Source organism: Cornus florida, unplaced genomic scaffold (assembly GCF_030987335.1).
Source record: "Cornus florida cultivar Cherokee Brave unplaced genomic scaffold, ASM3098733v1 CherokeeBrave_3.0.0_Hap2_Chr11, whole genome shotgun sequence".
In the NCBI taxonomy this organism is placed as follows: domain Eukaryota; kingdom Viridiplantae; phylum Streptophyta; class Magnoliopsida; order Cornales; family Cornaceae; genus Cornus; species Cornus florida.
Genome location: NW_026775581.1, coordinates 134,261,752 through 134,274,151, shown reverse-complemented (window position 1 = coordinate 134,274,151; position 12,400 = coordinate 134,261,752). Strand labels below are relative to the sequence as shown.

The 12,400-nt window shown below is 39.4% G+C and overlaps 1 protein-coding gene and 1 pseudogene across 1 annotated transcript; one reads left to right on the top strand and one right to left on the bottom strand.

Moving 5' to 3' along the window:
- The first annotated feature begins 1,713 nt into the window (after positions 1 to 1,713).
- LOC132282818 (LRR receptor-like serine/threonine-protein kinase RPK2) lies at positions 1,714 to 6,523 on the top strand. The gene is made up of 2 exons (XM_059784621.1): positions 1,714 to 5,718; positions 5,798 to 6,523. The coding sequence occupies exon 1, from the start codon at positions 2,064 to 2,066 to the stop codon at positions 5,514 to 5,516; it is 3,453 nt and encodes a 1,150-aa protein (XP_059640604.1). The 5' UTR covers positions 1,714 to 2,063; the 3' UTR covers positions 5,517 to 5,718; positions 5,798 to 6,523.
- Positions 6,524 to 7,024: 501 nt separating this feature from the next.
- On the bottom strand, positions 7,025 to 10,048 carry LOC132285346 (receptor-like protein kinase FERONIA; annotated as a pseudogene).
- Positions 10,049 to 12,400: the final 2,352 nt, after the last annotated feature.

The following is a 12,400-nucleotide window of genomic DNA, read 5'->3' as shown; positions in this document are numbered from 1 at the left end:
CAAGATTTCATAGAAGAAAATCAACGTGGCGGATGAACATGAAGCTCCTAAGAACCCCAAAGAGAAAATGGGAGTTTTTAAGAGCTTGCTCCCTAGTCATGCTCCGGGCTAAACACGCTGGGCCGAGGAAGCCTGCGGCTCCCAACATCTACCATCACTACAATTAATGCTATTAATGCGATCTCTAGCTTTGTGAGGAAGATCCCTCCCACTGGATCATCAGGACTCCTATGTTCCGGCTTCCAAAGTCGATCATAAGGGAAGAATAGTTTAGAAAAGGAATAACAAGAACAACTTAGAAAGAAAAAGTTCCACCGAAAGAAAAAGAGTCAATGCCTTTCAAAGGATAAATGATGTCGGAAGAAGAGGAAATAAGACTCAAGTTTCTAGAAATCTTTCAAGAGGTAATTCCATGGGAAGAGAAAAATGAAGAAAAAGATCGAAAAGAGAAAAAAAAGATTTAGATTGAATGGATTTATTCAGAACCCGCCGCAGTCTCACGAACTGGCCGCCTCTGGGTGGATTATGGTGCTCCCATTCCTTTAGCTTTCGGTTTCAGTAAAAACTCCTAGTGTATTTGATTCGCACATAACACCTCTTTGCTACGATATTAGTAGCATATTGCCCATTGGGTTAGTTGCATAAAGTCCTTTTCAATTATTTTACAAAATAATCTATATTTTTTTGAAAAGTAATAACATTTTAATCTAACTCTACTTTATAGATCGATAAACTTATTTGTGTAGTTTTTCGCACGTAAAAGGTGCGATATGGGTGTTTCTTCGTTTGACCCTTTAATTTTGAACAAAACATTGGGAATTTATTTTCATTTTATTAGATCGGAGTATCGGATAAATATCAGTTAGAAGATCAAATCATGTGTTGACACACCTTGATTGGCATGGATTGTTATCTTACTTTACGTATCTGTGAGAACTTTATGGCTTATGCTTGTAGCCTTATTGTATTCTTTGTTCAATGAAGCCGCCTTTATAAAAAAATAAATTATTTCCAAACCTTTAATTCATCTGATATTGAAAATATGAGTTTGATTGACAACATTCACTCTATATAAGTTGCACCAATTTTATACTATTTAAAGCTTTAATTAACAAAAATAACTTTTTCTAATTAAGAGAAATTATTCTCTCTCCAAATTCAGAAAGACTGAACCAAAAGTAGAGAGAACTGGATATTTGCACATAAATTCATTGTTGCACTAAATAAATAACAAATCAATATTTGACTTTAAACAAGCAACACAGACCGTTAACAAAAAAAAAAAAAAAACAATAAAACTGGAACAAGTAAAAATATATTCCACTGGATGACTATATTAAATTTTGGTCACTTTAAGGATATATTTTACTCCTATCAATTTAGAGGATGCCTCCTATTATTAGTATTTTTATTTTTAAGTTTTATTAAAATGAGGAATAATTACGTAAGCATGATGAAAATTGTCAAATTCCAATCTGGCTGCGGAAGAAGGAGGAGGTGGGGGCATTGTCTCACGTGAATTCCGCTCTATTGATCCACGTGTCAGACAGGAGCGGATTTTTAGCCCATCTAACCCAACCGGTTAAGCCGGTAAAAAGGAGCAGGTCTCGGTCTTGTTTGGGAAACATGGGCCGGACATGGCCCACCATTCACAAAGTTAATTTCAGTGGGCCCATCACCTCCCAAGCTCAAAGAGAGAAAAATCCATTCAAACAACGAAAACACCACCACCAGCGACAACAAAAAGTAGTACTGTAGCTATAAAAGAAAATAAATAAAAAAAAATACATGCAAAAAAGAAATTATTGTAGTGGAAAAAACAACGCCTGTTTTTTTGAATCTCTTCGCAGAAACAACGGTGGTTGAATCTCTCTCTGTCTTCCTCTTTCCCACTTTGCTCTGTTCACCAAAACCCAAATTGGGGTTTTGCAACGAACAAACAAAAAAAATGTGCCACTATTTTTCTCTGCAATTAGCGTGAGACAGAGATAAGGATTTGGGTTTTTTTTTTTTTTTTTCCTTTTTTTTCTAGGATTTTCTTTGACTCTTTTAGGATTTCAGTAATGGGTGGTGGTTGTTATTTTGTTATAAAATGGTACCATCTTCACGGGGCCTTGAAATTGCTTGTTCTCTTCTGGGTCTTCTTTATAGCTCACTCCTATGTGGTTGTAGGCGACGATTCGGAAAAATTGGCACTGTTACAGTTCAAGAGTTCAGTTTCAGACCCTTCAGGAGTGCTTACGAGCTGGAACTCGACTAATTCTGACCACTGTTCGTGGTTTGGAGTCACCTGCGATTCAAATTATCGGGTTTCGGTCATCAACATCACAGGCGGAGGTCACGGAGGTAATTCTGGTTCTTTCTCTTGTGATAAATTTGCTCAATTTCCATTTTATGGGTTCGGTATTAGGAGAACTTGTTTGCATAGTAATGTAAAATTAGTGGGTATGCTTTCACCTGCCATTGCAAAGCTTACAGAACTGAGGGTTCTATCTTTTCCATTCAATGACTTGAATGGTGAAATACCTGTTGAACTATGGGGTATTGAAAAGTTAGAAGTTCTTGATCTCGAAGGGAATTCGATTAGCGGGTCGTTGCCATCTCATTTCAGGGCTTTACGAAATTTAAGTGTTCTCAATTTGGGGTTTAATGAGATTGTAGGGGAGATACCTTATTCACTGTCAGATTTGGTGAGTTTAGAAATCTTAAATTTAGCGGGGAATAAACTAAATGGGACAATCCCAGGGTTTTTTGGTGGATTTAGAGATCTGAGGGAGCTTTACTTGTCATTTAATCGACTCAGTGGGTCGATTCCGAGTGAAATTGGGGATAATTGTGGGAAACTCGAGCATTTAGAGCTTTCGGGTAATTCCTTGGTCGGTGGGATTCCGAGCAGTTTGGGGAATTGCAGTGGGTTGCAGTCGCTTTTGTTGTATTCTAATAAGCTGGAAGGGGTCATTCCGGTTGAACTTGGTCGGTTGGACAAGCTTGAAGTGTTGGATGTTTCAAGGAACAGCCTTAGTGGTTTGATACCTCCTGAGCTTGGAAATTGTTCTGAACTATCTGTCCTTGTATTCTCAAATTTGTTTGATCCTCTTTCTAATATTACTAACTCAGAAAGGGATTCCTCATTCGGCCACTCTATCTCTACCAAAGATGAATTTAATTACTTTGAAGGTGCCATTCTTGAGGAAATTATGACTCTTCCAAAGCTCAGAATAATGTGGGCGCCGAGGGCAACTCTAGAGGGAAGGTTGCCAAAGAATTGGGGTGTTTGTGACAACTTGGTGATGGCGAACTTTGCTCAGAATTTTTTCACTGGAGAAATATCCGAGGGATTAAGTCACTGCAGCAAGCTCCAGTTTTTAGATTTGAGCTCAAACAGACTGGCAGGGGAGCTTAGTGAGAAACTTCCGGTTCCTTGTATGACTGTCTTTGATGTCAGTGGGAATTGCCTTTCAGGTTCAATCCCTAAATTTGATTCCAGTAGTTGCTTACATGCTCCTTCATTGAGTGTATATCCTTCTGAACTTCATGAATTATCATATGCATATCAGTCATTTTTTGTGTATAGAACTCATCTTAGAACCCTTCTGCCATTTTTTGAAGATAGTGGTGGTCTTACAGTTTTTCATAATTTTGGAGGGAACAACTTTACTGGCACTTTCCAGTCAGTACTGCTTGCACCTGATAGATTAGGAAAACGTACTGTCTATGCATTTCTTGCTGCTGACAACAAGCTTGCCGGACCATTTCCCAGGGACTTATTTGAGAAATGCGACGGACTTCATTCAATGATTGTGAATGTTAGCAACAACAGAATATCTGGTCAAATTCCTGTAAGAATCGGTGCAGTGTGCAGATCTCTTAAACTTTTGGATGCCTCCGGGAATCAGATTAGTGGGACCTTACCTCCTACTTTTGGAGATTTTGCGTCTCTTGTTGCTCTTAATTTGAGTTGGAATCTGTTGCAAGGTCCAATTCCAAGCAGCTTCAGCCTGATAAGCAATCTCAAGTGTCTTTCTTTGGCTGGTAATAACCTTACTAGCTCTATCCCTACAAGCTTAGGGCAGCTGCACTCATTAGAAGTGCTTGAACTTTCTTCTAACTCTCTTTCTGGTGAGATTCCAAAAGGTCTTGTGAATTTGAGAAATCTGACTGTTCTTCTGCTCAACTACAATAAACTCTCGGGGCAGATACCCTCTGGTCTGGTGAATGTGACAATGCTCTCAGCATTCAATGTGTCCTTCAATAACTTGTCTGGGCCGCTGCCACTGAATGGTAATTTGATGAAATGCAGTAGTGTCCTAGGAAATCCTTTACTACAGCCTTGCAATATGGTCTCTTTAACAGTGCCATCTTCAGATCCGCAAGGGAGGGTTGGGAATTCACAGAATTATGCTGCCTCTCCAACCTCAAGTTCAGCCCAGAGAAGTGGGAGTAGTGGCTTAAGTTTGATCGAGATTGCATCCATAACATCTGCATCAGCCATTGTATCAGTTCTTCTTGCTCTGATTGTCCTCTTCATTTACATCAGAAAATGCAACCCAAGGCCCAGAATTTGTGTGGCTGCCATGAAGGAAGTTACGGTCTTCACTGATCTTAGGGTTCCATTGACGTATGAAAATGTTGTGCAGGCCACAGGATGTTTTAATGCAAGCAACTGCATTGGGAGTGGAGGTTTTGGGGCAACTTATAAGGCCGAGATTTCCCCAGGAGTCTTGGTGGCAATAAAACGGCTTGCAGTTGGACGGTTCCAAGGGGTTCAACAGTTCGATGCAGAAATAAGAACCCTAGGGAGGCTCCATCATCCGAATCTTGTCACCCTGATAGGTTATCATGCAAGTGAAACAGAGATGTTCCTTATATATAATTATTTGCCTGGTGGTAATTTGGAAAATTTCATCCAGGAAAGGTCTACAAGGGCTGCCGATTGGAGGATACTTCACAAGATTGCTTTGGACATAGCCCATGCACTTGCATACCTACATGACCAGTGTGAGCCACGTGTCCTCCATCGTGATGTCAAGCCTAGTAATATCTTGTTGGACGATGACCACAATGCTTACTTGTCCGACTTTGGATTGGCTAGGCTCCTTGGAACTTCAGAAACTCATGCCACTACAGGTGTGGCTGGAACATTTGGTTATGTGGCTCCAGAATATGCTATGACTTGCCGAGTTTCAGACAAAGCTGATGTCTACAGTTATGGGGTGGTGCTGCTTGAGTTAATCTCAGACAAGAAAGCTCTGGATCCGTCATTCGCTTCTTACGGGAATGGCTTCAATATTGTCATGTGGGCGCGCTTGCTTCTACAACATGGCCGTGCCAAGGAGTTCTTCACTCCGGGGTTATGGGAGGTAGGTCCCCATGATGATTTGGTTGAGGTGTTAGACTTGGCTGTTGCATGTACTGTCGATTCTCTCTCAACCAGGCCTACGATGAAGCAAGTCGTACAATGGCTGAAACAACTTCAACCTCCATCTGTTTGTCTGATGAAGGTTTCAGCTACTTAAATAGTGATGTGTAGAAGGTAGAAGCCCAGTTATTCTTTGTGCTTGGAATTCTTCATTGCAGGGTCATGCGATGCGGGTCTTCATGATGATTTGGTAGAAATGTTACACTTGGGCATCGCGTACTGTCTCAACCAGGCTTACAATTAAGCAAGTTGTAAAATGGCGGAAGTTACTTCAATCTCCATTTGGTTAACTGCCTGATGTAGGTGTCATCGCTGATTAACATAGTGTTGTGCATAAGGTGAAGCCCAAATTTAAGTTGTGCTTGGATTGCATTGCAGGGTTATCGGATGCAGGTCTCCATAATGATCTGTAGAAGTGTTACAGCTGGCCATTTTTGTATACTTGCTACTCTCTCTCAACGAGGTCTAGGCCAACAAATGATGGTGTACGACGGCTAAAGCAACTCCAATCTCCATCTGTTTAACCACCAGAAGGCAACAACTGATTAACATAGTGATCATGTTGTAATTTGTGTTCATGTTTTGGATGTTATTTCTGATGAGGTTCTGTTAGCTCTGTCCTTAGATTCCCCTCTTGCGGTGTCTTTGAATTGAGGGAGTTGGAAGGAAAAGAAGGACAAGGGAAATGTTCATGTTTGTCTTCAGAATGAGAAGTGAAGGGAAGGGTGAGATTTTGCTATCCTTTCGGAGTGGGAGAAAATGGAGAGATAGATGTCCCTATTTTTCATAGAAAGCCAATTCCGAAACAAGAAAATGGGTATAAACAAAATCTTACCTTTCTTTTATCTTAAGCTAAGGTCATTATTTATTTTCATTTCCTTTCTCCTTAGTCCTACATGTAAATTATAATATAATTTTGCTACATTGCGGAAGCTGGTATCGCTCAACGTTGCTATTTTGTTTCTGTTTGGCATAGATTATATAGGCTAATTATTAGTCATAAGTTACAGGAAAACTGTTTGGGTAAAACTTGGAAATGTGATCTTATTGTCTTTAGTTCATTTACTGATAAGGCTAGTTGGTTGAATGCAGTTTGCGTAGAAATCTTTGAATTGTGGTGCCTGTGTGGTCGAATACCTGCAAAATGTAGTTTAATATTGAAAATATAAATTTACCATTTTATTGTTAGGTGTGTTTTAGTTTGGCTACAGTAAGCTGTATAGTTGTGCACTAAGCTGTAATAATACTAATGGTTAGTATTGTGTTGGTTTGAACACTGTTCGGAAAAATTTACCATTTTTTTTTTAAAACTAATTATTTTGTCAGATCGTAAAGCCAATCATTCACCAGAGATCATATTATAATTTCTCTAGGCATTTTTATTTGCTTAGGCTCCGTATACTAAGGCTTTCACTTTTTCACTTTTACTTTCTTCAAAAATAAAATCATAATTTTCATTTTTAAAACTGAAATATAAAATAAAATTATATTTACTAATTTTGTATGTTTTTAATATTTTCAAAGCAAGAAATTAAAAAGCAAGTTTAATAATTATAATTATAATTTTGCTTTCTATTTGACCATCAATGTTTTCTACTCTCTCTCTATATGTGTGTATATATATATTATCACTGCTGCAATTGCAATTGACGCCGGGAATAGACCGCCATCAGCCACCATATAAAATTTCAGATCTGCCTTCTAGAATGAGAGAGTTCACTGTATATATATATTAAACATGATCTTTACTTTTGATTCTCAATTTTGACAATTAAAAGTAGAAATCAAGAATTATTCCTCCTACTAAACATGTCCTTAGTTAAGCTCCTATGATCTCCCATTTGAAGCCATATATGTAGTATATTTTATAAAATATATGGAGAGAAGGTGTAATAAATCCTAACCACCAATTTCAGTACTGGTGATTTCTGTCATTGTTAACCAGCTGCTTGAATCCGATGCGAATCCACTCTTGTGAAGACCTGCTGCATGTAATTGTAATGGCAGCTCTGGGTCTGCTGGGTAGATATTCTCCATGTCGAACCCACCATCACCAAGCTCCTTGATATCCTGCTTTGCGGCTTCTGCAGTTTCTTGCAATTGCAATGCGAACTCAAGCCTTCCCACCACATCACCCATAGATGGCCGTTCGATTCCGACATCTATGAGACAATTCTTCACAACTTCCACAAACTTTCTCAAACACTCTGGTGCTATCTTTCCCACCAGATACGGGTCAATGATTTGATCAAGAGTTCTCTGTCTAATGCAACACTTTACCCAGTTAGCCAGACTCACTTGATCATCGTCCAGACTACGATCTACTACTTTTCTGGCACACAGTACTTCACACAGCACCACACCAAACGAATATACATCAGATTTTTCACTCAACCGCCGACATCTTGCGTATTCCGGATCCAAATACCCCCAAGTACCCTTCACCACGGTAGAGACTGCAGCGTTGGGCGTACCCGTAGGGCCCACTTTCGATAGCCCGAAATCCGAAATCTTAGCTACCCATTTCTTGTCCAACAGAATATTGGTCGACTTGACGTCGCGGTGGATGACCATGTGCTTCGCACCTTCATGAAGGTAGTGCAGCCCTTTTGCTGCACCTATGCAGATTCGGAGCCTCTGATTCCAAGAGAGAGGAAGATGATCATGATCCTTGTTGTTGTTTTTACGGTAGAGATGATCCCGGAGGGTCCCATTGATCATGTAATCGTACACAAGAATCATCTCACGCTCCTCGTTGCAGTATCCAATGAGAGAGACCAGGTGGAGGTGACGAAGCTGGGAAAGCATCACCACCTCTGTGGTGAACTCGTGGACCCCTTGTTTTGATCCTGTATCCAACCGTTTAATCGCAACCTGGGTGGCCCCACCGTCTATATACCCTTTATACACGTCGCCAAATCCTCCACTTCCAATAATGAAAACATTGTCAAAGTTATTAGTTGCCGTTTTGATTTCTGCAGAAGAGAAGCGACGGCACAGATCAGACGGTAGAAGCAAGCCACCCATTTTGTCGGATTTTGATGCTACGTATGGGATCGAGCCCCAACATGATTCCTTTACTCTACTCCATTGCCGGAAAATCAAGAAACCAAGAACTGAGAGTGCGACCACACCTGAAATAACACCGCTGACAACGGCGGCGAGTAGTGTAGTTCTTTGCTTTTCCGGTTTTGTGGGTTGTGGAGTAGACGGCTGTGGAACTGGGTCAGGGTTGAGTCCGGCGAGATTGCCAGAATAGTCACTGAGTTTGAAAACCTCTATCCCATTCAAAATTATGGCATCAGAGTGAAGAGACTTTGAGACCCGATTAGGATGCAGAGCTATAGACAGATTCTGATCTCTTCCTTGACTCACCATCATCACTGCATAATCTATATAAATTGGGACATCATTTCTTCCAGCCCAAACGATTACATCGAAATGACTCTCGGCCGTCTTGTTCGTTATGAATATAGTAAATTGTCTGTCCCCTTAACACCCCAACTCGAACTCGAAACTCACAAAAGTGTAGTCTGATCAGGTACATAAAACCCGAATCCACAGGCAAATTCCAAGTGAGATTGTAGTTTTTGTTTACTTTGTTGTTTCCCATGGACCGACCTGTCTGGTATACTTGGGCTGGTGCAGTGTAAATACGTACTTTGGTGAAAAGTTCAGATCTGTTGCTAAATGGAAATTCCCCAACGTCCGAAACGTAATCGTAGTCATTCAACCAGCTTCGAAACATGCCCGTGTCCTGCATGGGTGAAATATATCTCCCACCCACATTTAATCGGTGTACGGTCTCAAGAGCAGTGTTGTTTTCAATACGAATTGGGGTTTGCTCATGGCCGATAAAAGTAATACCATCTTGAGCCTCGGCCGGGGTGTAATAAAGATTGGTAGGCATGGAGACAATTTCAATTCCATTGATAAAAGCGTGTGCATCGGATGGAGTTGAAGACGGAGTGAAGGTGAGGTTCAATGTTTGATCTTCATCTTCTACGTTTATGCAGAATTCTTTGACAAAATAGTCGGAGCCGAGAGAAGCAGCTGTTAGAGAGGCACTGAAGTTGTTGAGAAGAATGAATTGATTGGCTCTGACGGAGAAGAAGGCTTTGGCGGGGTCCAAGTTTTGGTATTGAGAAGGGTAGAAGTGTAAGCGGATGAACTTTTGGCCGGCGGTGACCGAAAATCCGTAGGTGAAATCAGACAGAGAAATGCGTGCTTTCAAGTAGGGAACAAAGCTTGCTTGGGGAGACGGTCTTTGTGCTGCAGAGGGTATTGATGAGTTATGTTTTTGTTCCAAAAACAGATAATTGGGAACAATGTCGGCCACCCATTTCCGGTGGTCTGGGGCGGGGGTGTTGTCAGAGGAGCCGCAGGCAACGGTGATATTTTCAGTAGGCGTGTAAGAGTTGCAGAAAATGGGGAAGAGTGAAGTTGTGAGTAGGAAGAAGAGGTACAGAGGAGTGAGAATCATGTTGTTAAAATATAGAATTGTGTATTCTTCATTGCAGGAAAGACTCAACCCCGAAGAGAAATAGATAAGAGAGATGTGAATGGAGTTAAAGATTTGCGAAGTCGCGTGAGAGTGGGCCAATTGAATGAAGACTTGCTTGGACGACTTGGAAAAGTCTCTGGCAGGCAGATTTTCCACCAAAAGTAACAAGACCATGCATACTGGCCCCAATTGCTTTGAGCCATTGCCTTTCATAGGAAAGGAATAAATGCCAGTATATGAAGCACATACATTACTTTGGGGGTACTAAGGCGACTCCACCAAGTAGGTTTCTTTTCACTCATTTCGTCTCTCATCTTCTTCAATTAAATCTCTGTACGTACATGAATAAGATATTCTTCTTTTTTATTTTTTATTTTTTATTATTAAGCTACATGTGCTGATGTACAAGACTTTGTGAAAAATAACTAGATAAGCAATTTATCGGGAAAAAAAAAAAATTAAATAAAGCTTATTATTCAGTACATTGACATTTCCCAGATTATAATGTTATATTGCATGATTCATGGAATATATTAGTCAAATTTTATGTGGTTCTTTAAAAATGAATGCATCAATTCATTAGTTATAAGTTTATAACAAAGATGAAATTATTAAAATTAGTCATGTTATTTGTTGTTGTTTTATTTACAATTTTGTATTTATATATACTTATTTGTTATTAGGAAAATAAATGTGCAAGGTTCTAGCAGTGGGGTTAAATCTGATGATAACACCCCTCTCTGGAAATACGTTAAAAAGTTTGATAAGGTTGGGAGAGGAGGGGGAAATATAAAATTTCAATGCAATTATTGTCAAGGGAATTTTAAGGGATCATACTATAGGGTGAAAGAGCATTTGCTAAAAATCTTGGGACATGGCATTCAAGCATGTAAAAAAGTGACTAATGATCATATAGCTAAAATGCAAAGGTTAGTTAATGAAGCTGAAATAAGAATTAAAAGAGAGATGCCAAAATAGGTTCCTTTGTCACCTTCCACAAAGTCAAGCAAAGCCGGATCTTCATCAAGTGCAAATGTAAGCACGGGAGGTGGGCCATTTATGCGTGATGCTCTTGAACCAAGAAAGAGGAAAAATAGTTGGGTAATTGAAAAATCATTTAATCTTAAAGCTCGTGATGAATTGCATAGTGAAATTGCAAGAATGTTTTACTCGGCCGGTTTGCCTTTTTACCTTGCAAGGAACCCACACTATGTTTCCTCCTACACTTATGCCTCTAATAGTAGTATTAGTGGCTATAGTCCTTCCGGTTACAACTTATTGAGGACTACTCTTCTTCAAAATGAAAGAGTAAACATAGAGAAGTTGATGATTCCAATTAAAGATTCTTGGAAGGAAAATGGTGTTACTATTGTTTGTGATGGATGGACGGATCCACAAAGGAAGCCAATCATCAATTTTATTGCTATAAGTGTAAATGGGCCTATGTTCTTGAAAGCGGTAAATTGTGAAAGTGAAATCAAAGATAATTTTTTCATCTCCGAGTTGATCAAGGAGACCATTCAAGAGGTTGAACCCGATAATGTGGTCCAAGTTATTACCGATAATGCTCCTATTTGTAGGAGTGCGGGATTGCTTGTTGAAGTCCAATTTCCAAAAGTATTTTGGACTCCTTATGTGGTTCATACCCTCAACCTTGCTTTGAAAAATATTTGTACGGCCAAAAATACCGATGTCAATGAAGTTGTTTTTCTAAAATGTTATTAGATTACAACTATTATCGATGATTGTATATTTATTAAAAAATTTATAATGAATCATTCCATAAGATTGGCAATGTTTCATGAAAATATGAAATTAACCATGCTTTCTATTATGGAGACACGTTTTGCTTCAATGATTGTGATGCTAAGAAGATTTAAGCAAATAAAACATGGTCTCCAAGACATGGTCATGAGTGATTTTTGGGTATCTTATAGGGAAGATAATGTTCAAAGTGCTTTAATTGTCAAGACAAAAATAGTAAGTGATGATTGGTGGCGAGATATTGATTACATAATTAACTTTACTAAGCCAATCTATGATATGCTTAGGAGGGCTGATACGAATGTTCCTTGTCTTCACTTGGTGTATGAGATGTGGGACGCCATGATAGCTAAAGTGAAGGCCGCTATTTATCATCATGAAAGAAAGCAAGAGCATGAGGAGTCTCCATTCTTTTTGGTGGTGCGCGAAATATTAAGTGCTAGATGGAGTAAGAGCAACACACCCCTTCATTGCTTAGCACATTCCTTGAATCCAAAGTAATTTTTAATATTTTATACATTTTTTAGGTTCTAAGTTGAATTTTTGTCAAATTAACTTTTAGCTATCATTTTGTCACTTCTAGGTTTTATAGCACACAATGGCTTCAAGAGGCTCCCAATCGTGTTCCTCCACATAGAGATCAAGAGATTTCAAGTTTAAGAGAAAAATGTTTCCAAAGATACTTTACTAATGATGTGGAGAGAAAGAAGGTT